The sequence below is a fragment of the Thalassophryne amazonica genome, chromosome 10 (genome assembly GCF_902500255.1).
Source record: "Thalassophryne amazonica chromosome 10, fThaAma1.1, whole genome shotgun sequence".
Lineage (NCBI taxonomy): Eukaryota > Metazoa > Chordata > Actinopteri > Batrachoidiformes > Batrachoididae > Thalassophryne > Thalassophryne amazonica.
In genome coordinates, this window is record NC_047112.1 from 90133400 (window position 1) to 90159876 (window position 26477).

The 26477-nt window shown below is 41.8% G+C and overlaps 1 protein-coding gene across 1 annotated transcript in view; it reads left to right on the forward strand.

Annotated features, from left to right (window-relative positions):
* LOC117519168 (capping protein, Arp2/3 and myosin-I linker protein 3-like) overlaps nt 1-26477 on the forward strand; it is a 206495-nt gene that overhangs the window by 140898 nt on the left and 39120 nt on the right. The window contains exons 28-32 of the mRNA XM_034180479.1: nt 7524-7611; nt 7690-7809; nt 22305-22371; nt 22660-22847; nt 23136-23215. Of these exons, the coding sequence (XP_034036370.1) occupies nt 7524-7611; nt 7690-7809; nt 22305-22371; nt 22660-22847; nt 23136-23215 (543 nt within the window). The remainder of the gene's footprint in view (nt 1-7523; nt 7612-7689; nt 7810-22304; nt 22372-22659; nt 22848-23135; nt 23216-26477) is intronic.

Here is a 26477-nt window from a genome sequence, read left to right on the forward strand (position 1 = left end):
CCAGTGCTGAAGGTCAGAGAGTAGATTCAAGTTCTGCTTCCTAGAAGACAGGAGGAGTGTGTCCTGCAAGAGAGACAGGATCATTTTATTTTTTAATTGATTCATTCATTCATTTTCTACTGCTTAGTTTGGTCTGGGTCTTGATGACATCCCACACTTGCTTATCCTCAGCTAAGTCCTCTAACTCTTTCTGAGGAATCCTGAGGTGTTCCCAAGACAGCTGTGAAGTATAATCCCTCCAGCATGTCCTGAGTCTTCCCCAGGGCCAGTTGGTTGTGCTTGGAAGACATCCTGAGGGAGAAAACCCAGGGGGCATCCTCACCAGATGGCCGAACCACCTCCAGTGGTTCCTCTCAGTGCAAAGGAGCAGCAGCTGTACTCCAGTTCCCTCCCGTTATGTTTCTCACCTTGTCCCTGAGTGTAAGACCACATACACAGGAAAAGATGGCGCCGCTGTACACGGCCTGTCGTCTACCTCTGCGCAGTATTTTATTGCTACTGCTGTTTATATTGGTTTTTATTAGACAAGTGTCACTGCTACTGGTGTATGATCGCCAGACTCTTTTGAATATCCGCGATTCTGTCGCTAAATCACAGATTTTTGGCTGTAGTGGACAATCAAAGACGGCCCCGCCATTTCTGGCGTCTGCACACCACTACCTGCAGCTTGTACCTGTCCCCCTGTCCCGCAAGCACCGCAACAGAAAGCGGGGGAAACGAGGAGGTGTACTTGTCCAACTGAGAGCTTACCTGGCGCAGTCGTCGGCATCTGATCCCATGGACATCACGAGGATTCCTGGAGGTTACAATGGCTTCGCGGTGCGGCGCTCTTTGGAGGTCCGATGGCTCCGATCAGCTGATCCAGGCACTGGCTACCAGCTTTGCAGCAGCCGGCAGCGCATCAGCGTGTGTAGGCGAGGTTCCGTACAGGGAAATCTTCGCTCTGTTGCTCTGAGTTCTGAGCGGAATATCCTCACAACCATGCGCATCATGCTCATTAACACCAGGTCTCTCTCAAATAAAACTTTTATCTTGAATGACTTTTTCTCAACACGTGAGTTGGATTTCCTCTTGTTGACAGAAACGTGGGTAAAACCAGGTGATGACAGCGTTTTTACTGAGCTCCTCCCTCCGTGCTGCTCTTTCCTCAGCGCACCGTGAGCGTCTGGACGAGGAGGCGGACTCGCCACTGTCTTCAGGGATAATTTTACATGCAAGCCTTTACATGTAAATAATTATTCCTCTTTTGAGGTACAGCTGTTTACTTTGGAACTTGCTTCCCCCATTTTATTTGCTGTGCTATACCGCCCACCTAAATACAATAAGGATTTTATTCAGAAATTTCTGAGTTTCTGGCAGAGGTTGTGCCCAGATATAATCAAACCTTGATTTGTGGAGATTTTAATATCCACATCTGTTGTCCAGTTGATCAGCTGGCCATTGATTTTAAACAGCTTCTTACATGTTTTGATCTAATACAGTCAGTGGATGGGCCGACACATAATGCTGTTCATACTTTGGATCTTATTATTTCTCATGGCTTGTCTGTATCACTCACCAAAATATCAGACACTCCCATCTCAGATCATTTGCCCATCATTTTTGACGTTCCTGTACCTCCACCTGTCAAAAAGGCTCCTGTCCCTGCCTCTTGCCGCCGGATTATTACCTCTTCAACAGCCGGAGAGTTTGCTACTGCCTTCATGGACATGGATTTATCTGCCTTGGATACTGATGGTCCTCCTGCATGTTCGGACAGTCTTTTATCATCTTTTTATTCTTTGTGCACTGGGATCCTGAATACAGTTGCCCCTTTCAGGCTTAGGTCCTCTAAACCAAGGGGAGATCCTTGGCTAAACGACTCTACTCGTGCCCTCTGACATCGTTGTTGTCAGGCAGAGCGACGGTGGAAAAAGGATAGACTACATGTATCTCTGGAGATGCTGAGGGATAGTCTCACTCAGTATCAGAGAGCTGTGAAAGAGGCAAAATCCCAATATCTGTCCCATATAATTTCCACAAGTGGTCATTGTCCTCGTGTGTTGTTCAGTACAATTAACTCTGTTTTGTGTCCCAACACATCTTCTTTAATGGACGCTACTGCTTCTACCTGTGAGGACTTCTTGAGCTTTTTTGTGGCCAAAGTGAAGTCTGTGAGAGGTTTATGCAACAGCAGCATCAGTGCAGACCTGCCTGATGCTTCCTCTGGCCCTGCAGTGTTTGACTGTTTGAACCTGCCTCTGTCTCATCCCTTACAGGCACTGTTAAATGTGTGCGAACTACAAACTGTCCCCTGGACATCATCCCAACCAGGCTGTTGAAAGACGTGTTTAACACTGTTGGTCCTTCCCTTTTGTCTTTAATCAACACTTCCCTAAGCTCGGGATGTGTGCCTGACGCTTCTAAACAGGCTGTAGTAAGACCGTTACTTAAAAAACCACAGCTTGACCCAGCAATTTTATCTAATTTTAGATCTGTGTCTAATTTGTCTTTTATCTCAAAGGTTCTTGAGAAAGTTGTTTTTACACAATTGCAAAGGTTTGTAGATTGTAATTCTGTTTTGGAAAAGTTTCAATCAAGGTTCAGACACAGCACAGAGTCTGCACTATTGAAAGTGCACAATGATGTCACCCTGTCTGTTGATGGTACATGCCCTGTTGCTTTGGTGCTGCTTGATCTAACAGCAGCGTTTGATACTGTTGATCATTCTGTTCTTTTATCCCGACTTAAAAATGTTGGTATTTGTGGTACAGTATTGAAATGGTTTGAATCATATTCATCAAACAGGAAATTTTCTGTTATGATTGGTGACTTGTCCTCCTCTGTTGCCCCTCTGTCATGTGGAGTGCCCCAGGGCTCTATTTTGGGTCCCATTTTATTTTCTCTTTACATGTTACCATTGGGGTCCATAATAACAAGACACAAAGTTTAATTTCACTGTTACGCAGATGATCTGCAAATCTATCTGCCAGTGTCATCAAATCGAGTGGACAACATTAAACGTCTCATGGACTGCATAGCTGATATAAAACGGTGGCTAAACCAGAATTTCCTCCATCTAAATGAGGAAAAAACTGACTGCATTTTGTTTGGCGACACTTCATTTGAAGACTTTGGGTTACTGGCTTCTAATTTTAAATCTACAGTAAAAAACCTTGGTGTCATTTTGGACAGTTCTTTAAGATTTGAAAACTAGATTGCCAGTGTGGTTAGAAGGAGCTTTTATCAATTACGTCTTTTAACAAAAGGTAAAACCTTTTTTAAACCGTTCAGACCTTGAAAAAATAATTCACGCTCTTATTAGTTCAAGGATCGACTACTGTACCTTACTTTATGTTGGAGTCCCTCGTTCCTGTATCAATCGCCTCCAGCTGGTACAAAACGCCGCTGCCCGTTTTTTAACAAACATACGTAGACGTCAGCACATCACCCCAGTCCTTTCTTCATTGCATTGGCTTCCAGTTTCTTTTAGAGTTGATTTTAAAGTTTGCTTTTTGTTTTTAAAGCCCTCAATCGTCTTGCCCCTCTGTACTTGTCCGAGCTCCTGAAGGTTCGGAGCTCGACCAGAGCCTTGAGGTCCTCAGATCAGCTCCTGCTGGACGTCCCTCAAGTGAAATATAAACACTGGGGTGATCGGGCTTTTTCAGTCGCGGGGCCCAGACTCTGGAACAAACTGCCCCCCGACATGCTCACTATCACTGACTTTGGCCTCTTTAAATCTAGGCTTAAAACTCATCTTTTCAGACTGGCTTTCAACACACAGTAGCACAGTGACACTTTACCTGAATATATTTTCCTCTTTTAGTTGTGTGTATTTATGTATTGTTTTAATTGTCTTATACATTTTACATTGTTTTTGTTTTATTGTAAAGCACTTTGGTCACCTTCGGTGTTGTAAAGGGCTCTATAAATAAACGTTGATTGATTGATTGATACTCGATTGAAGAACCTTGTTTCCACTGCTTCTATCTTTGACCTTGCTCTTTCAATGATAACCCAAATTTTGTGACCATAGGTGACGATAGGAGTATGAATCAGTTGGTAAATTAAGAGCCTCGCCTTCTGGCTCAGCTCTTTCTTCATCACAACAGTCCAGGACATTGTCTACAGGACCTCAGACACAGCCCCAATCTATCTGTTGAGCTCATGCTCCAACAAGTCCTACAAATATTTGAACAACTCCACTTGGGGCAATAACACTCCCCTGCAACTCCCAATGGTGCCACCCCGTGGTCAGTGACATGCGCAGTGGCTCTGGACTACAAATTTCCACTGTCGCAACAGTGGCTGCTGCATTTTTATCAAGTCCAGTTTGACCCTTTTGAATTTTTAACCACATTCAGCATTTACTGCTTTCACTTTCAACCACATTGATTGTTTTACTGCTTTCATTTTCACCACATTCAAAGCTTTACTGCTTTCATTTTTACCACAGTCTATCTTTTACTGCATTCATATTTACCACATTCAATATTTCAATTAATTTTGATCACTTTGACCCTTCATAACTTACCGCTTCTGAAGAGCAGCGAATCAAAGAGCCACGAGCCATTGAATCAAAGCATTGCTTCATTCACGCTTCAAACTGGAGTCACGCTGCAGAAACGGTTGATTACACAGTCCAAAATAAGCGTAACGGTCCAAAATAATATTGTAACGGGCTGTAACGCAAGTTTGCGCTATATATATATATATATATATATATATAGATAGATAGATAGATAGATAGATAGATAGATAGATAGATAGATAGATAGATAGATAGATAGATAGATAGATAGATAGATAGATAGATAGCTAGCTAGCTAGCTAGCTAGCTAGCTATATAACTGACCAAATCTGCTATATGTATAAGGGCCCTGTCCCACTGGCGTTTAGGAGGATTTGTGTATGGATTGCGCACAAAATTGGCTCATATTCGGTTAACATCCGCAATATGCGTGAAACATGCTTGTATGAGTCGGCTGACACCCGCACACGTCCACAATTATCCGCAGAGGCACATTTTTCCGTTTCCAGGATTTTTGAGCTGCACAAAATTTTGGCTGTGGATGACATACTTACATACTCCATACATACTCAATACATACACAAACATACTCGATCTATGCGCTGTATATTCGCCGTCATCTGCTGATATCCACAACTGACAGGGATTTGCGGCTTGACAGCGAACTGGGACAGTGTGTAAAATGGATATTTTGCGTGCCCATCATGTACACATCACGAACTAAAATAAGTTGTAGCGACTGCATACAGATTGGCCACGAATAAAGTGTTTTTATTACGTCTGCTTTGCATCTGATTTGCGGCGGATGCAAATCAGATGCGCTGTGTTCACAGCAGGACGCTGTTCTTTGTTCTACCGGCTGCCACGCGCTCTTCGCTGGATGCTGCCTATATAAAATAATTATTTTGTGGTGGATTAATCATTTTATTCTGCAAATTGCCTGTTGAAAACGGCTCTAATCACCTCCTGAATGGAAGCTGCAGCTGGAGCCGTTCGCGCGCGCGTGCAGGCACATGTGAACAGTTCCAGCTGCAGAAAGCATTTCGAGCCATCTAAAAAGGTAATGATTTGACTTGTTTACATTGTCAAGGCTTGATAAAACAGTTGTGTGTTTTTTCCTTCTTGTCTGCAGCTGTTACAGTATTTATTCATGTTTATAACAGATTTAACTTCTTGTTATAATCGTTCAGACGAGCTGCACTCTGATGCGATCCGCTGACGTCACCACTCGCCCTGTTCACTGCTTCTTTACTCCAAGCAACTTGTCCAAGTCCAGCAAATGCTCCACAGGCTGTATTGTTGGTGTGAATAGTAATGCCGACGGCCAGAGTGCGCTTCTTATATGACCACAATGCAGATGCCGTGCACGCGCAACACGTGCGCGATGCATTCATAATACACCCGTATTACTGCCGTGATAATCGCAGTACATCTGATCTGTTTCCTCACTACATGCGTTATACAACCGTGATTGTTCATCATATAGTCGCTATGTATTATTAATATATCCGTAATTCATACTGGGACATTTGTCATTTTTGGCCATTTTTGTTGCAGACGACCAACGAATGCCCGTACTTTGTATACTCAGTTCATGCGCAATTAATCCTCTCCCCAGTGGGACAGGGCCCTAAAATGGACAAAATCCGTTATATGTATAAAACGGATCAAATCTATTTTTTATGTCCGCTGCGGAGTGGTACCTTAAAATCCTAAAGCCTGATTTATACTTCTGCAACTCTGTAACCTGTGGCCATGAAATGATGTCAACATGCACGTGACCCTTTAAAGTTCTCCGTCGCATCTTTATGCAATTTGTCGCACGAACAGCGGCTTTTTCTGGATTAGTTTGTCCCTTAACGAGCTCCACTTCTTTATGCAATTATCAACCTCCAAACCATCGATATGGTACGTATAGTTTTCCTCCATGAATTGCGGGTCATTTGAGTGTCTTTTTCTAACTCTGTGTTCTGAAGTTGGTCATATTTGCGGACTTTTCTACCAAACATATTTGATCTGTGATCGAAATGTAATTGGCAGGCACACTACAAAAACTTTTCAAAAATGAGGAAGGAGTGAAAACATAAAAGTGACAAATCACAGTCCTTGGGGTCTCAGTCATTTAGCAGGTGCACGTACCAGGCAGAGGGCTCTAATCTAAAGCGTATTGATTCACCACACCCAGGGATATGTGTGAAACTTAACACCATATTACAGTGCAGGCAACAAGCATCATTTTGTTAATAAACACCTGCCTTGAGTTATGCCCTGCCTCATCTAGGTGCCGAGTCTGAGCACTGTTTAAAAAAATAAACAGCCGGGCTTTTAATCACAGAAATACAGTACCCACCTTCCTCAAATCAGTGAGTGTCAGTGCTGAACTTCATTTCATACCTCTGTTACTGGGCACGTCCAGTCTGCTCTGTCCGGACCATGTGAGAGGTTTTTAATGGAAATGCATTGCGACTGGATAGGACGTTTTAAGCGATGTGAGAAAAAAATCTGTTATACAAAATTTGTTATATACGGTGTTTATTACTTGGAAAACCATACAAAAGCATTGGGACTTTTGCTTTTGTATGGTGAGTGCGAATATCCGGTTTATATGATAATGGTTTAGGTGAGCTTTACTGTATCACATGTATCATCCATCAGAAAATAGATTTGGTGTGTATTTTAAGTGAAGAAGTGTGAAATATTTTTAAAACTTTCACTATACCACACCATTTAAACCTGCCACTGTTGACATAAAAACAGGTACATCCACCTTTTGTTTTGGTAGAAACTTTATGTTATGATCCACTCTGAACAGCTGGAAGCTTTCCAGCTGTAACTTAGAGTCTGGAATCGATCCACACAGCCAAGTGTGGAATGTGAAAAGGGATAGGAGGATGGCAGCAGCCAGGGTTACAGTAATAATTCAGAATTTGATAAGCAGAGTAGTGATTTGCTCTCACTTTTAGTAAACTGCTTCCCGTATGTCTCTCATTTTCCTCTAATTCATTCATTGCAGGGAAGTGAAGCTGTCAGTGGTTTCCTATCTCACCAACTCCATTGTGGACCAACTCTTGCAGGAGCTCTACACCACCCATAAGTCCCTTGTAAATACATAGCACTTATTGTAATATACATATGGGAAAGAGTGGCACTTGTGTAAATGTGAGCGCTGTCTTCCTCAGACCCGGCAGGTGTCTCAGCTTAATCGCTGGGAGGGGACTTGTGAAGACGGAACAGGCTGGCGGGTTAACAGACATCGAGACTCTCTGGACATCACTGATGAGGAGCTCAGCACCAGCATAGTGAGTGTGGATGCACAAAAATCAACATTTTAACACAATAATGGTAAATGGACTGAATTTATATAGCACTGCTTCCATCTGAATCAGAAGCTCCAAACGCTTTACAGTGATGCCTCGCATTCATCCATTCACACACACATGCACCGATGTCAGGGTGAACTTTCAATAGGTGGCCAAGAAGGGGTCAATTGAAGAATTACACAGGGGTCAAAATTTAAAAATGCTCCAATCATATTGAAAGGTATTCCATATTATTTGTCTGATCATAAAGATTCCAAAAAGGTATAGTTTGGACTATCTGTGAATGAATGTTCTGGAGTTATGGGGTTAAAACAGCAAGAATGGTGACAAAGGTCAATTTCAATTTGTTAAATTAAAGCTAAAGTTGCTCCAATTTTGGTAAAAAGTGATGCAAATTATTAGTTGAGTGAATATGGTTTTAAAAAGGAATAGTTTGCATCATGCATCATGCTTAGTTGTCATGTTACAGGGTAGCATGTCACGTCACAGAATGCAATGGATGCCGACATTGTTTAACCTTTACTTTGCAAACCAAGCACACAACACAGTCAAAACTATTCCATTTATTAATCCTATTAGCTCAACCAGTAATTTGCACCACTTTTTACCAAAACTGGAGCAACTTTATCTTTTGACCCCTGTACAAACTGAAATTGACCTTTCTCAGTGTTTTTGCTGTTTTTACCCCATAACTCCATAACATTCATTCACAGATAGTCCAAACTATACCTTTTTGAAATCTTAATGATCAGACAAATAATATGGACTGCTGTACCTTTAAATATGATTGGAGCATTTTTAAATTTTGACCCCTGTTTAATTCTTCAATTGACCCCTTCTTGGCCACCTATTGAAAGTTTATGTGGCCACTTGGCATTTTTAAAAGAGTAATGTCTAAGGAGTATGTGTGCCAAATTTGATGCTTGCATCACCATTTCAAGGATCCCTCAGTAAATATTCACTTATCTGCTGCACTATTAAGTTAAAGTGATAGTGGTAGGGTTGTTGTATAAAAACAAGCTCTGTGAGAAACTGTTAAATCATAATCTAAAGGACCAATTGGTTGCGACTGTGCACTGTGTTAGATGGGCAGAGAACACCCCCTTGGGAAGATGTTACCCAGTAATTTCCTTGGTTTCATAATGTTTTATGTATCGCCATCTGCTCAAGAACAGATAATTTCACCCAAAATTGTTGCAAATGTGGCCCTACAAGGTTAATTCATGTTATCCATCAACCACATACAACTTCAAAGACAATAGCCAACTTCATGTGGTCAACTTCCTTTCATATGTTGGGATGGGGGCAATTCCCAGTAAGTAATAACATTAAAAAGGTTAAATAATGGTGTCATTTCAGGCAGGTGATGTCAACAGGTAACTGTAATCATGATTTGGTGGTAGCCACAAAAGATTGAGTGCAAGTTAACAAAATGCAGTTATCATTTTTAGAAATTCTAAGAGTTATCATGTTTTTATAAATTTTTCAAGAAATTCTTTAGACAGAAGAAACAGAAGAGCAACAAAATCAGAGTGCTTAATTGAAATTAAACAGTAGTTCATCTTGGGTCTTTAGTCTCTGTGCCTGCAGAACTTGAATAGGTAGGGCTTTCCGAGGTCAGTCCGACACCCTGGGGTGCAGGACCAGCATCTATTGAAGGTCTTGTCAGCACTGGTGGGCACTGTTCAGCTAATCTGATAACCGATATTTATCAAAGCTAATGTTTTTGTCAGTGGATTAGCTTTTCAGATAAGTTTAAAAACTATCATCGGACCAATTATCTTCCAATAAATTTAGTTCCGATAACCTTCAGTCCGCTAACTTTTTTTTTCTTTTTTTTTTTGCCGGTAAAGTGAGAAAAGTTTAATGGTTCAAAACATTTGTAAAACATGAAATCAAACATTTTAGTCCCTGTCGTATGTAGATCAGTGGTTTGTGGCAGACTGGCTGTCGCTTGCTGATGATGTCATCATTAAGCGCAAGACGTGATTGCCTGGTCGACGCAGGAAGCATTGTGGGTAGTGTAGTTCAGGTTCACTTTGGACGTTACACTGTTACCGTCCTCTCAACACAAACAAAATGGACTAATTTTAACATTATTTAATTTTATTTCTTTGTGGCTGACTGGATAATTTAATCGCCAAGACTCGGTGGGAGAGAGGAGGGACTTTTATTCACCGTTTTAGACACTGTTTTGGATAATCGAGACGCTTTATGTGGATTATTTTCTTCATGAATCCCACTGAAACTAACAGGCAAGAATTTACATGTACAACCCCTTTTAAAAATTATGGAATCACCGGCCTTGGAGGATGTTCATTCAGTTGTTTAATTTTGTAGAAAAAAAGCAGATCACAGACATGACACAAAACTAAAGTCATTTCAAATGGCAACTTTCTGGCTTTAAGAAACACTATAACAAATCAATAAAAAAAGATTGTGGCAGTCAGTAACATTTACTTTTTTAGACCAAGCAGAGGAAAAAAATATGGACTCACTTATTCTGAGGAATAAATTATGGAATCACCCTGTAAATTTTCATCCCCAAAACTAACACCTGCATGAAATCACATCTGCTCGTTAGTCTGCATCGAAAAAGGAGTGATCACACCTTGGAGAGCTGTTGCACCAAGTGGACTGACAGGAATCATGGCTCCAACGCGAGAGATGTCAATTGAAACAAAGGAGAGGATTATCAAACTCTTAAAAGAGGGTAAATCATCACGCCATGTTGCAAAAGATGTTGGTTGTTCACAGTCAGCTGTGTCTAAACTCTGGACCAAATACAAACAACATGGGAAGGTTGTTAAAGGCAAACATACTGGTAGATCAAGGAAGACATCAAAGCGTCAAGACAGAAAACTTAAAGCAATATGTCTCAAAATATGAAAATGCACAACAAAACAAATGAGGAACGAATGAGAGGAAACTGGAATCAACGTCTGTGACCAAACTGTACGAAACCGCCTAAAGGAAATGGGATTTACATACAGAAAAGCTAAACGAAAGCCATCATTAACACTTAAACAGAAAAAAACAAGGTTACAATGGGCTAAGGAAAAGCAATCGTGGACTGTGGATGACTGGATGAAAGTCATATTCAGTGATGAATCTCGGATCTGCATTGGGCAAGGTGATGATGCTGGAACTTTTGTTTGGTGCCGTTCCAGTGAGATTTATAAAGATGACTGCCTGAAGAGAACATGTAAATTTCCAGTCATTGATGATATGGGGCTGCATGTCAGGTAAAGGCACTGGGGAGATGGCTGTCATTACATCATCAATAAATGCACAAGTTTACGTTGATATTTTGGACACTTTTCTGATGTTTGGGGATGATGAAATCATTTTTCAAGATGATAATGCATCTTGCCATAAAGCAAAAACTGTGAAAACATTCCTTGCAAAAAAGACACATAGGGTCAATGTCATGACATAGGGTCAATGTCAACCAGCAGATGTGATTTGATGCAGGTGTTAGTTTTGGGGATGAAAATTTACAGGGTGATTCCATAATTTATTCCTCAGAATTGAGTGAGTCCATATTTTTTTCCTCTGCTTGGTCTAAAAAAGTAACCGTTACTGACTGCCACAATTATTTTTCCTGATTTCTTATAGTGTTTCTTAAAGCCAGAAAGTTGACATTTGAAATGACTTTAGTTTTGTGTCATGTCTGTGATCTGCTTTTTTTCTACAAAATTAAACAACTGAATGAACATCCTCCGAGGCCGGTGATTCCATAATTTTTGCCAGGGGTTGTATATTTACTATGTGTCTTTTACTCTGCCATTCAATGCATTAATGGACATATTTTGGTTGTTTAAGCTGCAGGGTTCAAAGCGTGTGAAAAAAGCAACAGCTTTTAGTTCGTAAATGATGGTGTATCTAATACCAAGATAAACTGTGACTTCTAATACTGTGTTTTACTGCTTTTGAAAGATGATGACAGTGTTTGGGGTTTTATTTTTTTATTCATTCCTTTTTTGTGCATTCTTCTTGTGTTTGTGATCCTTGAAATTTACCCAGCAGCCCCTGCGGCATTTAAAGTGAAACTGGTTTATCAGAAGCCGACAGTGTAATCTGATGTGGCCGCGTTCGAATCAATACTAAAAGTTATCGGTTATCTGTAATAAATATACATTTTTAGCAGTTTATCGGTTTAGCGTCATAAAAGATAACTTTTCAGTTATCGGATTAATGGTTATCCAAGCTAACTTTTTGGTTAGCTGTGCCCACCACTGCTTGTCAGTACCACAGATAGAGAGAAAAAGAGCAGAATCAGTCGGCCGGAAATAAGTGCATCTAAGAAATGAATTCACCAGCAGTAAATCAACAGGCAACCAACAGCTACCCTGTGCTTCACTAACAGACCCAGAATTTAGATGTAGTGAGGTTGAGACCTGTTGCGTTGTTAACAACATGAATTAAAAGGAGAGGAAACATCATTCCAGACTACACCTACATTCTAGCCATTTGAGAGGGAGAATAGATGCATCTTTAGTCTGGACTTGAATGACTAGTATCACCTTATTCGTGAGGCACCTTGAGGCAGTGTGGCACAACATGGTGGACTGGCAGGCTTTGCTGTGACCAATCGATCTCAGAGCTCAATGGAACGCAACCATATCATTTCAAATTGCTGTTATGACATCATCAGAATATGTAGATTGTGATCAGATAGGACACAAACTGCACATAGACCGCCGTCACATGTGCGACCCATCTTGACAGCGCAAAGAGTGTTTTGAACTGTGCAACACACTCGTGACAGCCGAGCAAATAGGACCAACTATGTAGACTGCTCAAAGACTGCCGTCTGTCCGACGTCAGACTACACCTCAATACTTCCCAACTGTGGCCAGTTTTGTCATTCTGACACCATTCGGCCACAATCGGCGTATGTGTGACGTGGGGTATTAGACACTGACTGACATGAACCTTGCTTCTCAAACTTATCTTTAAAAAAAAGCTCTTTAACAACTCTAATATTGGTAACGTGCTGATACATTGATCATATATACATGGTATTATTAGTGGTTAGCACTGTTGCCTCACAGCAAGAAGGTCATGGGTTCAATTCCCACCTGTGGCCTTCCTATGTGGAATTTGCATGTTCTCCTCGTGTTTGCGTGGGTTTCCTCTGGTTGCTGTGGTTTCCTCCCACATTTAAAGACATGCAGGTTACGTGAATTGGAAACTTTATAATTGTCCAGGTCTCCCTTGCAAAAGACATCTCGATCTCAATGGGACTAACCTGGTTAAATAAAGACTAAATTGTATTCAGGCCTTTCAGATATGGATCACTGAAGTGGAACCAAATGAAGATATTTTAATATTTTTCATACTTTGTATTTACAACTCGGGGGGGGGGGGGGATAAGAAAACAAAACCTTCGGCTACTGTACTTTTGAACCACTGGTCCATTTTGCTCATTTTGTTGTGAGGCCCAGCACTTTAATTTGGACTTTGACTCTGTTTACTCATAAAAGTTGGGGTTTAACTTTTTTTTTTTTTTTACACTGAGAAACTGACTTTGCGATTCCCTGAGGATGAGTTCTTCTGGTATTTACACTTTCAATTTCATGCAGGATTTACACCTCTTTCACTCTTTGCTGCTTCCTATTTGCTCACTCAATTTCACTGCTATCAGTTATTTGCAGAGTATTTCTTTATATACATCGTTCCACCTGCTCAAATCTTCTTAGCTGCATCTCTCCTCTTAAAGAGGGAGAAATCCAGATCTAAAGCCTTATCCAGGCTGAATGATCCTATTAGGGCTGTTACAAAAGACGGAAAGCTGAGCAAGCTGGATAAATTGAAAATATGAACTGAATAAATTGCACATATGACATACAACCCCTGGCAAAAATTATGGAATCACCGGCCTCGGAGGATGTTTATTCAGTTGTTTAATTTTGTAGAAAAAAAGCAGATCACAGACATGACACAAAACTAAAGTCATTTCAAATGGCAACTTTCTGGCTTTAAGAAACACTATAAGAAATCAAGAAAAAAAGATTGTGGCAGTCAGTAACAGTTACTTTTTTAGACCAAGCAGAGGAAAAAAATATGGACTCACTCAATTCTGAGGAATAAATTATGGAATCACCCTGTAAAGTTTCATCCCCAAAACTAACACCTGCATCAAATCACATCTGCTTGTTAGTCTGCATCTAAAAAGGAGTGATCACACTTTGGAGAGCTGTTGCACCAAGTGGACTGACATGAATCATGGCTCCAACACGAGATATGTCAGTTGAAACAAAGGAGAGGATTATCAAACTCTTAAAAGAGGGTAAATCATCATGCAGTGTTGCAAAAGATGTTGGTTGTTCACAGTCACCTGTGTCTAAACTCTGGACCAAATACAAACAACATGGGAAGGTTGTTAAAGGCAAACATACTGGTAGACCAAGGAAGACATCAAAGCGTCAAGACAGAAAACTTAAAGCAATATATCTCAAAAATCGAAAATGCACAACAAAACAAATGAGGAACGAATGGGAGGAAACTGGAGTCAACGTCTGTGACCGAACTGTAAGAAACTGCCTAAAGGAAACGGGATTTACATACAGAAAAGCTAAACGAAAGCCATCATTAACACCTAAACAGAAAAAAACAAGGTTACAATGGGCTAAAGAAAAGCAATCGTGGACTGTGGATGACTGGATGAAAGTCATATTCAGTGATGAATCTCGAATCTGCATTGGGCAAGGTGATGATGCTGGAACTTTTGTTTGGTGCCGTTCCAGTGAGATTTATAAAGATGACTGCCTGAAGAGAATATGTAAATTTCCACAGTCATTGATGATATGGGGCTGCATGTCAGGTAAAGGCACTGGGGAGATGGCTGTCATTACATCATCAATAAATGCACAAGTTTACGTTGATATTTTGGACACTTTTCTGATGTTATTACAATTATTTTTCCTGATTTCTTATAGTGTTTCTTAAAGCCAGAAAGTTGCCATTTGAAATGACTTTAGTTTTGTGTCATGTCTGTGATCTGCTTTTTTTCTACAAAATTAAACAACAGAATGAACATCCTCCGAGGCCGGTGATTCCATAATTTTTGCCAGGGGTTGTACTAAAGGAGTAGATCAATACAGCAAATGATTTCTCTGACATTGTGTTACCTGTCATTATAAGCTCCAGGCCCTGCTGAGTACACTGAGACACTCAGACATTAACTCTCTAACAGAACCTACACAACATCTCAGCTTTGATTTCTCCTCTAAAACCCGTGGAGGCATTTCTAATTTTTAAATATGAAAATATTGCAGCACTCATTCATTTCTCAGCATGGGCCCTGTATATTTATCTGACCAGTAAAAACAGTCACCCAGCAAACAGTCAGCAACTCACAGTTATCCTCTTGGAGGAATAAATCCAGATACTCCCAGGGTGCAGAGGAAAAACTGGAGGACGTGCAGTGTCAATTGTTATACTTAGTAAGTCAGACGTTAGGAGTGGAGACGGCAACTCCTCCAACTTCCACAAACTCGGCTACAAGCTGCAAGTATAAATCACAACTGCAAGACTTCAGAAAACAATGAATGTGCGTACGGCACAAAACGGCTGAGAAAGTTTACCTGTGTGGTAAGCTGATAACTCGGCAGAGTTATGGTGTCTTTCCCAGGCTTTTATGGATGTAGTGATGGATGATGACAGACAGCTGATGACAGTCTAACGGTGCACACCTGGTGGTACCAAAAACAACCAGTGCCCCCTCTGGAGGCTCAAAACTCTGCCAACATGGCAGGGCACCATCTGGTGGTGGGCCAGCAGTACCTCCTCTTCAGCGGCCCACACAACACATAGCAACATATTCCCCTATGTCTCCATTCTGCCGCCGCCCTGTTGGACTGTTTAAAACCCACCCAAGATCACTGCAGCTGCTTCAGATGTGAACTGGTTTTTTGTTTGTTTTTTACATCCGCCAAAGATGTAATACGAGGTCTATTAGAAAAGTATCCGACCTTATTTTTTTTTTTCAAAAACCATATGGATTTGAATCACGTGTGATTGCATCAGACAAGCTTGAACCCTCGTGCGCATGCGTGAGTTTTTCCACGCCTGTCGGTTGCGTCATTCACCTGTGAGCAGGCTTTGAGTGAGGAGTGGTCCACCCCCTCGGCGGATTTTCATTGTCAGGAAATGGCAGAATGATTTGGGCCATTTTTCCATCAGAATTTTTTCAGAAACTGTTAGAGACTGGCAAACAGAAACCATTCAAAAAATTTATCTGGCTTTCGGTGAAAATTTTACGGGCTTCACAGAGAATAAATCAAATCAAATCAAATCAATTTTATTTATATAGCGCCAAATCACAACAAACAGTTGTCCCAAGGCGCTTTATATTGTAAGGCAAAGCCATACAATAATTACGGAAAAACCCCAACGGTCAAAACAACCCCCTGTGAGCAAGCACTTGGTGACAGTGGGAAGGAAAAACTCCCTTTTAACAGGAAGAAACCTCCAGCAGAACCAGGCTCAGGGAGGGGCAGTCTTCTGCTGGGACTGGTTGGGGCTGAGGGAGAGAACCAGGAAAAAGACATGCTGTGGAGGGGAGCAAAGATCAATCACTAATGATTAAATGCAGAGTGGTGCATACAGAGCAAAAAGAGAAAGAAACACTGAGTGCATCATGGGAACCCCCCAGCAGTCTAAGTCTATAGCAGCATAACTAAGGGATGGTTCAGGGTCACCTGATCCAGCCCTAACTATAAGCTTTAGCAAAAAGGAAAGTTTTAAGCCTAATCTTAAAAGTAGAGAGGGTGTCTGTCTCCCTGATCTGAATTGGGAGCTGGTTCCAGAGGAGAGGAGCTTGAAAGCTGAAGGCTCTCCCTCCCATTCTACTCTTAAAAACCCTAGGAACTACAAGTAAGCCTGCAGTCTGAGAGCGAAGCGCTCTATTGGGGTGATATGGTACAATGAGGTCCCTAAGATAAGATGGGACCTGATTATTCAAAACCTTATAAGTAAGAAGAAGAATTTTAAATTCTATTCTAGAATTAACAGGAAGCCAATGAAGAGAGGCCAATGAAGAGAGGCCAATATGGGTGAAATATGCTCTCTCCTTTTAGTCCCCGTCAGTACTCTAGCTGCAGCATTTTGAATTAACTGAAGGCTTTTCAGGGAACTTTTAGGACAACCTGATAATAATGAATTACAATAGTCCAGCCTAGAGGAAATAAATGCATGAATTAGTTTTTCAGCATCACTCTGAGACAAGATCTTTCTAATTTTAGAGATATTGCGCAAATGCAAAAAAGTAGTCCTACATATTTGTTTAATATGCGCATTGAATGACATATCCTGATCAAAAATGACTCCAAGATTTCTCACAGTATTACTAGAGGTCAGGGTAATACCATCCAGAGTAAGGATCTGGTTAGACACCATGTTTCTAAGATTTGTGGGGCCAAGTACAATAACTTCAGTTTTATCTGAGTTTAAAAGCAGGAAATTAGAGGTCATCCATGTCTTTATGTCTGTAAGACAATCCTGCAGTTTAGCTAATTGGTGTGTGTGCTCTGGCTTCATGGATAGATAAAGCTGGGTATCATCTGCGTAATAATGAAAATTTAAGCAATGCTGTCTAATAATACTGCCTAAGGGAAGCATGTATAAAGTGAATAAAATTGGTCCTAGCACAGAACCTTGTGGAACTCCATAATTAACCTTAGTCTGTGAAGAAGATTCCCCATTTACATGAACAAATTGTAATCTATTAGATAAATATGATTCAAACCACTGTAGTGCAATGCCTTTAATACCTATGGCATGCTCTAATCTCTGTAATAAAATTTTATGGTCAACAGTATCAAAAGCAGCACTGAGGTCTAACAGGACAAGCACAGAGATGAGTCCACTGTCTGAGGCCATAAGAAGATCATTTGTAACCTTCACTAATGCTGTTTCTGTACTATGATTAATTCTAAACCCTGACTGAAACTCTTCAAATAGACCATTCCTCTGCAGATGATCAGTTAGCTGTTTTACAACTACCCTTTCAAGAATTTTTGAGAGAAAAGGAAGCTTGGAGATTGGCCTGTAATTAGCTAAGATAGCTGGGTCAAGTGATGGCTTTTTAAGTAATGGTTTAATTACTGCCACCTTAAAAGCCTGTGGTACATAGCCAACTAATAAAGATAGATTGATCATATTTAAGATTGAAGCATTAATTAATGGTAGGGCTTCCTTGAGCAGCCTGGTAGGAATGGGGTCTAATAGACATGTTGATGGTTTGGAGGAAGTAACTAATGAAAATAACTCAGACTGAACAATCGGAGAGAAAGAGTCTAACCAAATACCGGCATCACTGAAAGCAGCCAAAGAGAACGATATGTCTTTGGGATGGTTATGAGTAATTTTTTGTCTAACAGTTAAAATTTTATTAGCAAAGAAAGTCATGAAGTCATTACTAGTTAAAGTTAAAGGAATACTCAGCTCAATAGAGCTCTGACTCTTTGTCAGCCTGGCTACAGTGCTGAAAAGAAACCTGGGGTTGTTCCTATTTTCTTCAATTAGTGATGAGTAGTAAGATGTCCTAGCTTTACGGAGGGCTTTTTATAGAGCAACAGACTCTTTTTCCAGGCTAAGTGAAGATCTTCTAAATTAGTGAGACACCATTTCCTCTCCAACTTACGGGTTATCTGCTTTAAGCTGCGAGTTTGTGAGTTATATCACGGACTCAGGCACTTCTGATTTAAGGCTCTCTTTTTCAGAGGAGCTACAGCATCCACAGTTGTTCTCAATGAGGATATAAAACTATTGACGAGATAATCTATCTCACTCACAGAGTTTAGGTAGCTACTCTGCCCTGTGTTGGTATATGGCATTGGAGAACATAAAGAAGGAATCATATCCTTAAACCTAGTTACAGCGCTTTCTGAAAGACTTCTACTGTAATGAAACTTATTTCCCACTGCTGGGTAGTCCATCAGAGTAAATGTAAATGTTATTAAGAAATGATCAGACAGAAGGGGGTTTTCAGGGAATACTGGTAAGTCTTCAATTTCCATACCATACGTCAGAACAAGATCTAAGGTATGATTAAGTGGTGGGTGGACTCATTTACATTTTGAGCAAAGCCAATCGAGTCTAACAATAGATTAAATGCAGTGTTGAGACTGTCATTCTTAGCATCTGTGTGGATGTTAAAATCGCCCACTATAATTATCTTATCTGAGCTAAGCACTAAGTCAGACAAAAGGTCCGAAAATTCACAGAGAAAGAGAAATAAGGACTGTTACTACAGCTTTAAGGATGGCTTTAAGGACGCTCGGTGCACCGCGCTCCGTGCCGACATCGAGAGCCACAAACCACCAGATCATTTCTAAACGGATGGCTCTGTGGAGCCGGACCGTCGTGTGCACTTTCTCTGGTTATCACAAGAGCTGGACATCAACCATTTTCTGGCAGATTTCACTTTTAACAAGAGATTTTGTCATGGAAAGCCGAGCGGAGGCTTCGCGCGTCACGACCGATTTGCGGATGGAGCGAGACAAAGGAACACCTCCGTTTTGGTCTCATAGGACGGCTTTGAGATGGCGTTTAGACAGCTGTCGGTGGATTTTCCATCAAGTGATTATCCGAGAAATTGTGGATGTGCCTGGACATGTCAGAACATGTCCCGTGAGGCTTCATCACGGCGTTGCTTTGCGCCATGCGGCACCGCCGCGATGTGCGGAATTCCTCCGCACGTCTGTCTCAATGTGCCGAAAAAGTGCTGATGTCCACATCTTTTCACAATTCCTGTGCTAGTCAGACGATGTCCCGGATAAAACACAGCGTCCAGTTTGGAAATGAACGGCACATTCCACTGTTACAGGAGATTTTGTCATGGAAAGAGGAGCGGAGGCTTCGCGTGTCACGGCGGTGCCGCATGGTGCACAGCAATGCCGTGATGAAGCCTCACGGGGCATGTTCTGGCATGTCCAGGCACATCCACAATTTCCTGGATAATCACTCGATGGCAAAACCACCGACAGCTGTCTGAACGCCATCTCAAGCCATCCTGTGAGACCAAAATGGAGGTGTTCCTTTGTCTCGCTCCATCAGCAAATCAGTCGTGACACGCGAAGCCTCCGCTCGGCTTTCCATGATAAAATCTTTTGTTAAAAGTGAAATCTGCCGGAAAATGGTTGATGTCCAGCTCTTGTGATAACCAGAGAAAGTGCACACGATGGTCTGGTTCCATAGAGCCATCCATTTAGAAATGATCCGGTGGTTTGTGGCTCTCGATGGCGGCACGGAGCTCGGCGCGCCGAGCGTCCTTAAAGCTGTCCTTAAAGCTGTAGTAACAGTCCTTATTCTCTGTGAAGCCCGTAAAATTTTCACCGAAAGCCAGATAAATTTTTCGAATGGTTTCCAGGTGTCAGTCTCTAACAGTTTCTGAAAAAATTCTGATGGAAAAAAAGCCCAAATCATTCCGCCATTTCCTGACAATGAAAATCCGCCGAGGGGGTGGACCACTCCTCACTCAAAGCCTGCTCACAGGCAAATGACGCAACCGACAGGCGTGGAAAAACTCACGCATGCGCACAAGGGTTCAAGCTTGTCTGACGCAATCACACGTGATTCAAATCCATATGGTTTTTGAAAAAAAAAAAATAAGGTCGGATACTTTTCTAATAGACCTCGTAAAATCATTGGTGTTTATTTATTTATATGTCTGTCTGTCTGTTAGCAGGATTATGTGAACACTACTTCACAGATTCTCACCAGATTTGCACAACAGATTGATATGAAACCATGGAAGACTCCACTGGATTTTTGGAGGTGATCCAGATCCAGATTCTGGATCAGGATTTCAAATTTGTACGCTTCACTTTGTCAGAGTTTTATGATTACGTCAAAACTACTTGACGGATTTTCACCAAATTTTCACCATACGTTGGTGTTAGGCCATGAGATGAGATGATATGAGATGAGATGAGATGAGATATACTTTGTTGATCTCACAATGGAGAAATTACATTTACACTCCAGTTACCTCAGACAGTAATTAGTCCACAGTTATTACTTGTTTACCGTAATAATGGCACACATCAGAATTAAAGACAACACATACACATTTGACATTGTTTATGTGCACTAAGTTTGAAGAAGTCCGTTATCCGAATTGAGGCAAGTGGGTGAAGGCCACGCAGCAACCCTGAGATGCGCCGCCGTCAGCTTGGGGGGAAGAACGGGGGCTGCAGCTAAAACTGCACCGCCCCCGCCGAAGGGGAAAGGAGTGATGTTAGCAGGCGCCGGAAAGGGGAGTGTTGATGGGGAGTAGGAGGCTGGTGGGGGGAGGGAATGGAGCATGCTTAAGTCCTGTGAGAAGCAGTTTATTGTCTTTGTGAGTTGAGATAAGAAACAGCCAATGTTCCCCAGGCCAAAAAAATTCCTCTGGAGGAAAACATTCGGGCAGTTTGACCTTCAGGCTTGATAAGCCTGTAATGTTATGATTTGAGCAGTGAAAACGCTTTTTAACAGTTTCACTTGCACAACCAAATCCCAGTTATGAATTAAGAATATTCCCAATTAAGAATTAAGAAGACCCCATTAAATTTTGGAGGTGTTCCAGATCCTGGATCAGGATTTCAAATTTGTACGCTTTACTTTGTCAGAGTTTGATGATTACGTCAAAACTACTTGACGGATTTTCACCAAATTTTCACCACATGTTGGTGTTAGGCCATGGAAAGCTCCATTACATTTTGGAGGTGATCTGGATCTGATGATATCAAAACTATTTAATGGATACAACATCACGATGTAAAAACAAAATCAGAAAGGCAATTTTGTTTCAGCTTGTGAATGAAATATCAGATTGCAACATCTTGATCAGTCGGACCACTCTGGATCAGTGTGCAGTTATTGTATTGTGGAACCCCGATCCAGATAAAGTCCGGGTCATGATGTGAATCACATATCTGTTATTTTGAGCCCTTGTCAACCCTTGGTGATCTGGGATTGCTCTTATTTTTGTCTTTGATACTTTAAATAAGTAAAATAAGTACATTAATACATGGAGAGCCTTAACACATACATTACACGTAAGGAACCCCCACAGTCAAAACAAACTATTCGTACAACCTAAACACATTCATAAAATGATGATTTAATGTATTGACAGCATTGTGAAACTTCCTTAGAAATCACAGCTGACATTGCAACATTAGTATTCATATTAAAATCTAGTGTGTCCTGACAATTTTTCTGTCTCGTAAGATTTTCATCTAAGTGCTGAAGGCGTGTTGTTTTGGAAGAAATCATTTTTGATCGGTTTAGACTCCATCAAAAATCGGTATTACTCAGAGAATGATAACAGATAAAGATGGCGCTCCCCTGTGTGCGATGTCGTGGAGATCTCTCTTCTCTAAGAATGTCTGTAATTTGTGGCAGATGACACATCTGCTCGCTGTCATATAAGCTTAAATGCATCCTCAGATTTTTTGTTTTGTTTTTGTCATTTCCAGGACACAATAGCAATTAAGAAGCGCAGCTCGAGGACACGACGAATCCGACCCGTTTCCACCAGGCTGAGTGAGTGTTATGTCCTTGTCTTTCCTGATGCTACCAGGAATCCATTAGCGTTTGTCGTTGTGTATTTTCCCCACTTTCTCATCTCTCTCACTCCATCCAAGAAGTACTTTAATGGCTGCTTTATTCCGGCTGAGTCAGCATATCTCACGTCTGCCAAATTGTTTTAAATTTGATGTTACACGTCTTGGAAGTAGAAATGATGTTTTGCTGTAATCGCTCCGTGACTGCGCCTCCTCCTTTGCCTCCCCACACGTCCTCTCTTAACTTTTCCTCGCACCTTGCGCTCAGGCCTGTGTGATGACTCCAGCTCCTCTCCGCCTCCCTCTCTGCCATCTTACTCCTCACCGCTGTCTCGCTCTGTATCCTGGGAGGGCCTGTCAGAGCTGCCTACGCAGGGTCTGCCACTCCACCACGTGACCCAGGTTCGGCCCAGGCCTCCGCGGAGGCACAAAGGAGGGCACATGCCTGCTGAGACAGTAAGATTGATTTCAGATTATTAAGCATTTTTCTCCCAGTCTGCACACTGTAGTAATCTGACACTTTGTGCAGTTTTTAAAGTACACATTATATGTACGAGCCACTCTTTAGTTATCCGTCTGTCCAGCATTTATTCTTTCATCCATCCATCTGTAATGTGTGTGTGTGTGTGTGTGTGTGTGTGTGTGTGTGTGTGTGTGTGTGTGTGTGTGTGTGTGTGTGTGTGTGTGTGTGTGTGTGTGTGTGTGTGTGTGTGTGTGTGTGTGTGTGTGTGTGTGTGTGCACAGCACTGCAGTGAAAATGGAGGATTAAGTCCTCTAGATGATGGGATTCCAGATTTCTACACTAAAAGAGTCCTCCCTGACAGGTAAGAACCCTTTATTTTCCTGTTTCCAAATGCACCTCAGAAATTCAAAAATCATTTGCATTCACTATCTGTCATGTATCCATAAAGGGATCATATGCAAAATGTGTTTTTCTACTTCTTACCAGTATATGAGGTTTCAGGGAAAATATTCCCAAAGTCTCATGATGCTGACTGTGCAACTCAATGATTTTAGCCTGAAAATGTTAATTTTATGCCGTGTTCACACCAGGCACAATGCGAGCGACAGGTTGCCATGTAATCCCTATGGAAGGACGCGTTACGGCGCCAAGCCACGCAGCGCGACGCGATGGGTGCGACGCAATTGAAGCGATTTTGAGCGATTGCCGCATTTATGGCGCGATATTGCGTCATGTCACGTCGCGTTGCCCTCCTCCTCAAGTTGAAAATCTGAACTTTTTCGTCTTGTCGCGCCGCGATGACCAATCGGGGACTGAGTATGTAGTGACGTGGACATGTCCTGTCTCTGGTAGCCAGCCTGTGAGCAGGACTTATGTCCCTTTTGTCCTTTATTTCACAATTATGACAAAGTTTGGGGGAAGAGTGAGTAGCAGCCCCGCAGCAGGGGGAGCGGAGGTTTTTTTTTTTTTACTTTATGTGCGCGCAAGCGAATTGTCCGTGAAGATTATTTTATTTATTAACTACACAGATGTACAATAAAACAAATGGTGAATGGTTTCTAAACACAATTATGACAGAGTTTTTTGGGGGGGAGGAGCAGCCCCACAGCAAGCAGCAGAGATTTGTTTTTTATTGTTTACATGTGCGCATGTGAACGGGACAGGGGGTCCTCAAACTGGGTCCTGCAGAGGTGGAAGGACCACTGAAAGCGGCCATCATCCAGACGCAGCTCCTGCAGCAAATATTGGGAATGTCTCATGATGTTTGTTAGCTTTCCACAACAACTCGCTCCATGTGATCAAGGACCGTCATGTTAACTCAACTGACAACTGGAGCCGGCAAGCGGAATGGAAGCTCCTCCTATTTGATGATGCACTGGGGTGAATTTTCACAGCGAAAGCAGAGCGACACACCAGGCGATGGTGGCGCGTCCGTCGCCACATGACCTACGCGAATTTGTGGCATCTGGTCGCGCCCAGCGTGAGCGCGGCATTAGACTTCCGTGACATATGTAACAGATATCTGTATTTGAACTCCAGCTTGTTGTGTGAGACACACCTCAAGAGCAGGGATAATGTGAAGAAATCTATGCCAAATTTATCAATATTAGTCAAGTGCCAATCTGCGCTATGTACAGTCCAGCCCAGTCTTACACTTTTTTTCATGATACCGTCACGAAGTCATCACATTTTCGTAATCCGGTCATGTTTAGTTCACTATTTTTAACCCTATCCCTTCCCCTAACCTTAGCCATAACCATAACTTGAACCCTAACCGTAACCTCCACATGCTCCACCCTCTCCCAACATCACCCCAGATTTTGTGACACCATCATGAAACAATTTGTGATGCTGTCATGAAAATGTAACACATTTTGTGACAGTATCACAAGATAATAGATTAAATCACTTTTCATGGTGCCATCATGGTGGTGGTCTATTTGAAGAGTTTCAGTCAGGTTTTAGAATTCATCATAGTACAGAAACAGCATTAGTGAAGGTTACAAATGATCTTCTTATGGCCTCGGACAGTGGACTCATCTCTGTGCTTGTTCTGTTAGACCTCAGTGCTGCTTTTGATACTGTTGACCATAAAATTTTATTACAGAGATTAGAGCATGCCATAGGTATTAAAGGCACTGCGCTGCGGTGGTTTGAATCATATTTGTCTAATAGATTACAATTTGTTCATGTAAATGGGGAATCTTCTTCACAGACTAAAGTTAATTATGGAGTTCCACAGGGTTCTGTGCTAGGACCAATTTTATTCACTTTATACATGCTTCCCTTAGGCAGTATTATTAGACGGTATTGTTTAAATTTTCATTGTTACGCAGATGATACCCAGCTTTATCTATCCATGAAGCCAGAGGACACACACCAATTAGCTAAACTGCAGGATTGTCTTACAGACATAAAGACATGGATGACCTCTAATTTCCTGCTTTTAAACTCAGATAAAACTGAAGTTATTGTACTTGGCCCCACAAAACTTAGAAACATGGTGTCTAATCAGATCCTTACTCTGGATGGCATTACCCTGACCTCTAGTAATACTGTGAGAAATCTTGGAGTCATTTTTGATCAGGATATGTCATTCAAAGCGCATATTAAACAAATATGTAGGACTGCTTTTTTGCATTTACACAATATCTCTAAAATTAGAAAGGTCTTGTCTCAGAGTGAACGCATCACTGAATGCCACATTACATCTCTTTATACTCCCATCTGCTATTCATCTCTCAGACCATCCCGATTCTTTTTTGCCAAATTCTGCTTCCTTATACGAGGTCTGTCCGTAAAGTATCGTACCTTTTTATTTTTTTCAAAAACTATATGGATTTCATTCATATGTTTTTACGTCAGACATGCTTGAACCCTCGTGCGCATGCGTGAGTTTTTTCCACGCCTGTCGGTGACGTCATTCGCCTGTGAGCACGCCTTGTGGAAGGAGTGGTCCCGCCCCCTCGTCGGATTTTCATTGTCTGGAAATGGCGGAATGAAAAGGACTTTTTTTCCATCAGAATTTTTTCAGAAGCTGTTAGAGACTGGCACCTGGAAACCATTCGAAAAATTTATCTGGCTTTCAGTGAAAATTTTACGGGCTTCACAGAGAATAAGGACTTTAACTGCAGGTTTAAGGACCCCTTTAAAGGACGGTCGGTGCGCCGCGCTGCGAGCTGCGACGATGCGGCACAAACCACTGGATCATTTCTAAGCTGATGGCTCTGTGGATACGAGACCGTCGTGTGCTCTTTCTCTGGTTATCACAAGACCTGGACATCAGCCATTTTCCGTCAGATTTCAGTTTTAACAAGAGATTTTGTCATGGAAAGCCGCGCGGAGGCTTCGCGCGTCACGACCGATTCGCTGATGAAGCGAGACAAAGGAACACCTCCGTTTCGGCATGTTAGAGGACAAGTTGGAACATGTCTATCTCGGCTTTCAGTGCTTACCAGTCGAGTGAGTATAAAAGAACTTGTGGAGAGTCGATGCCCCCTGGACGCCTCGCTGGAGAGGTGTTCCGGGCACGTCCCATTGGGAGGAGGCCCCGGGTAAGACCCAGGACACGCTGGAGGGACTACATCTCTCGGCTGGCTTGGGAACGCCTTGGGGTTCCCCCG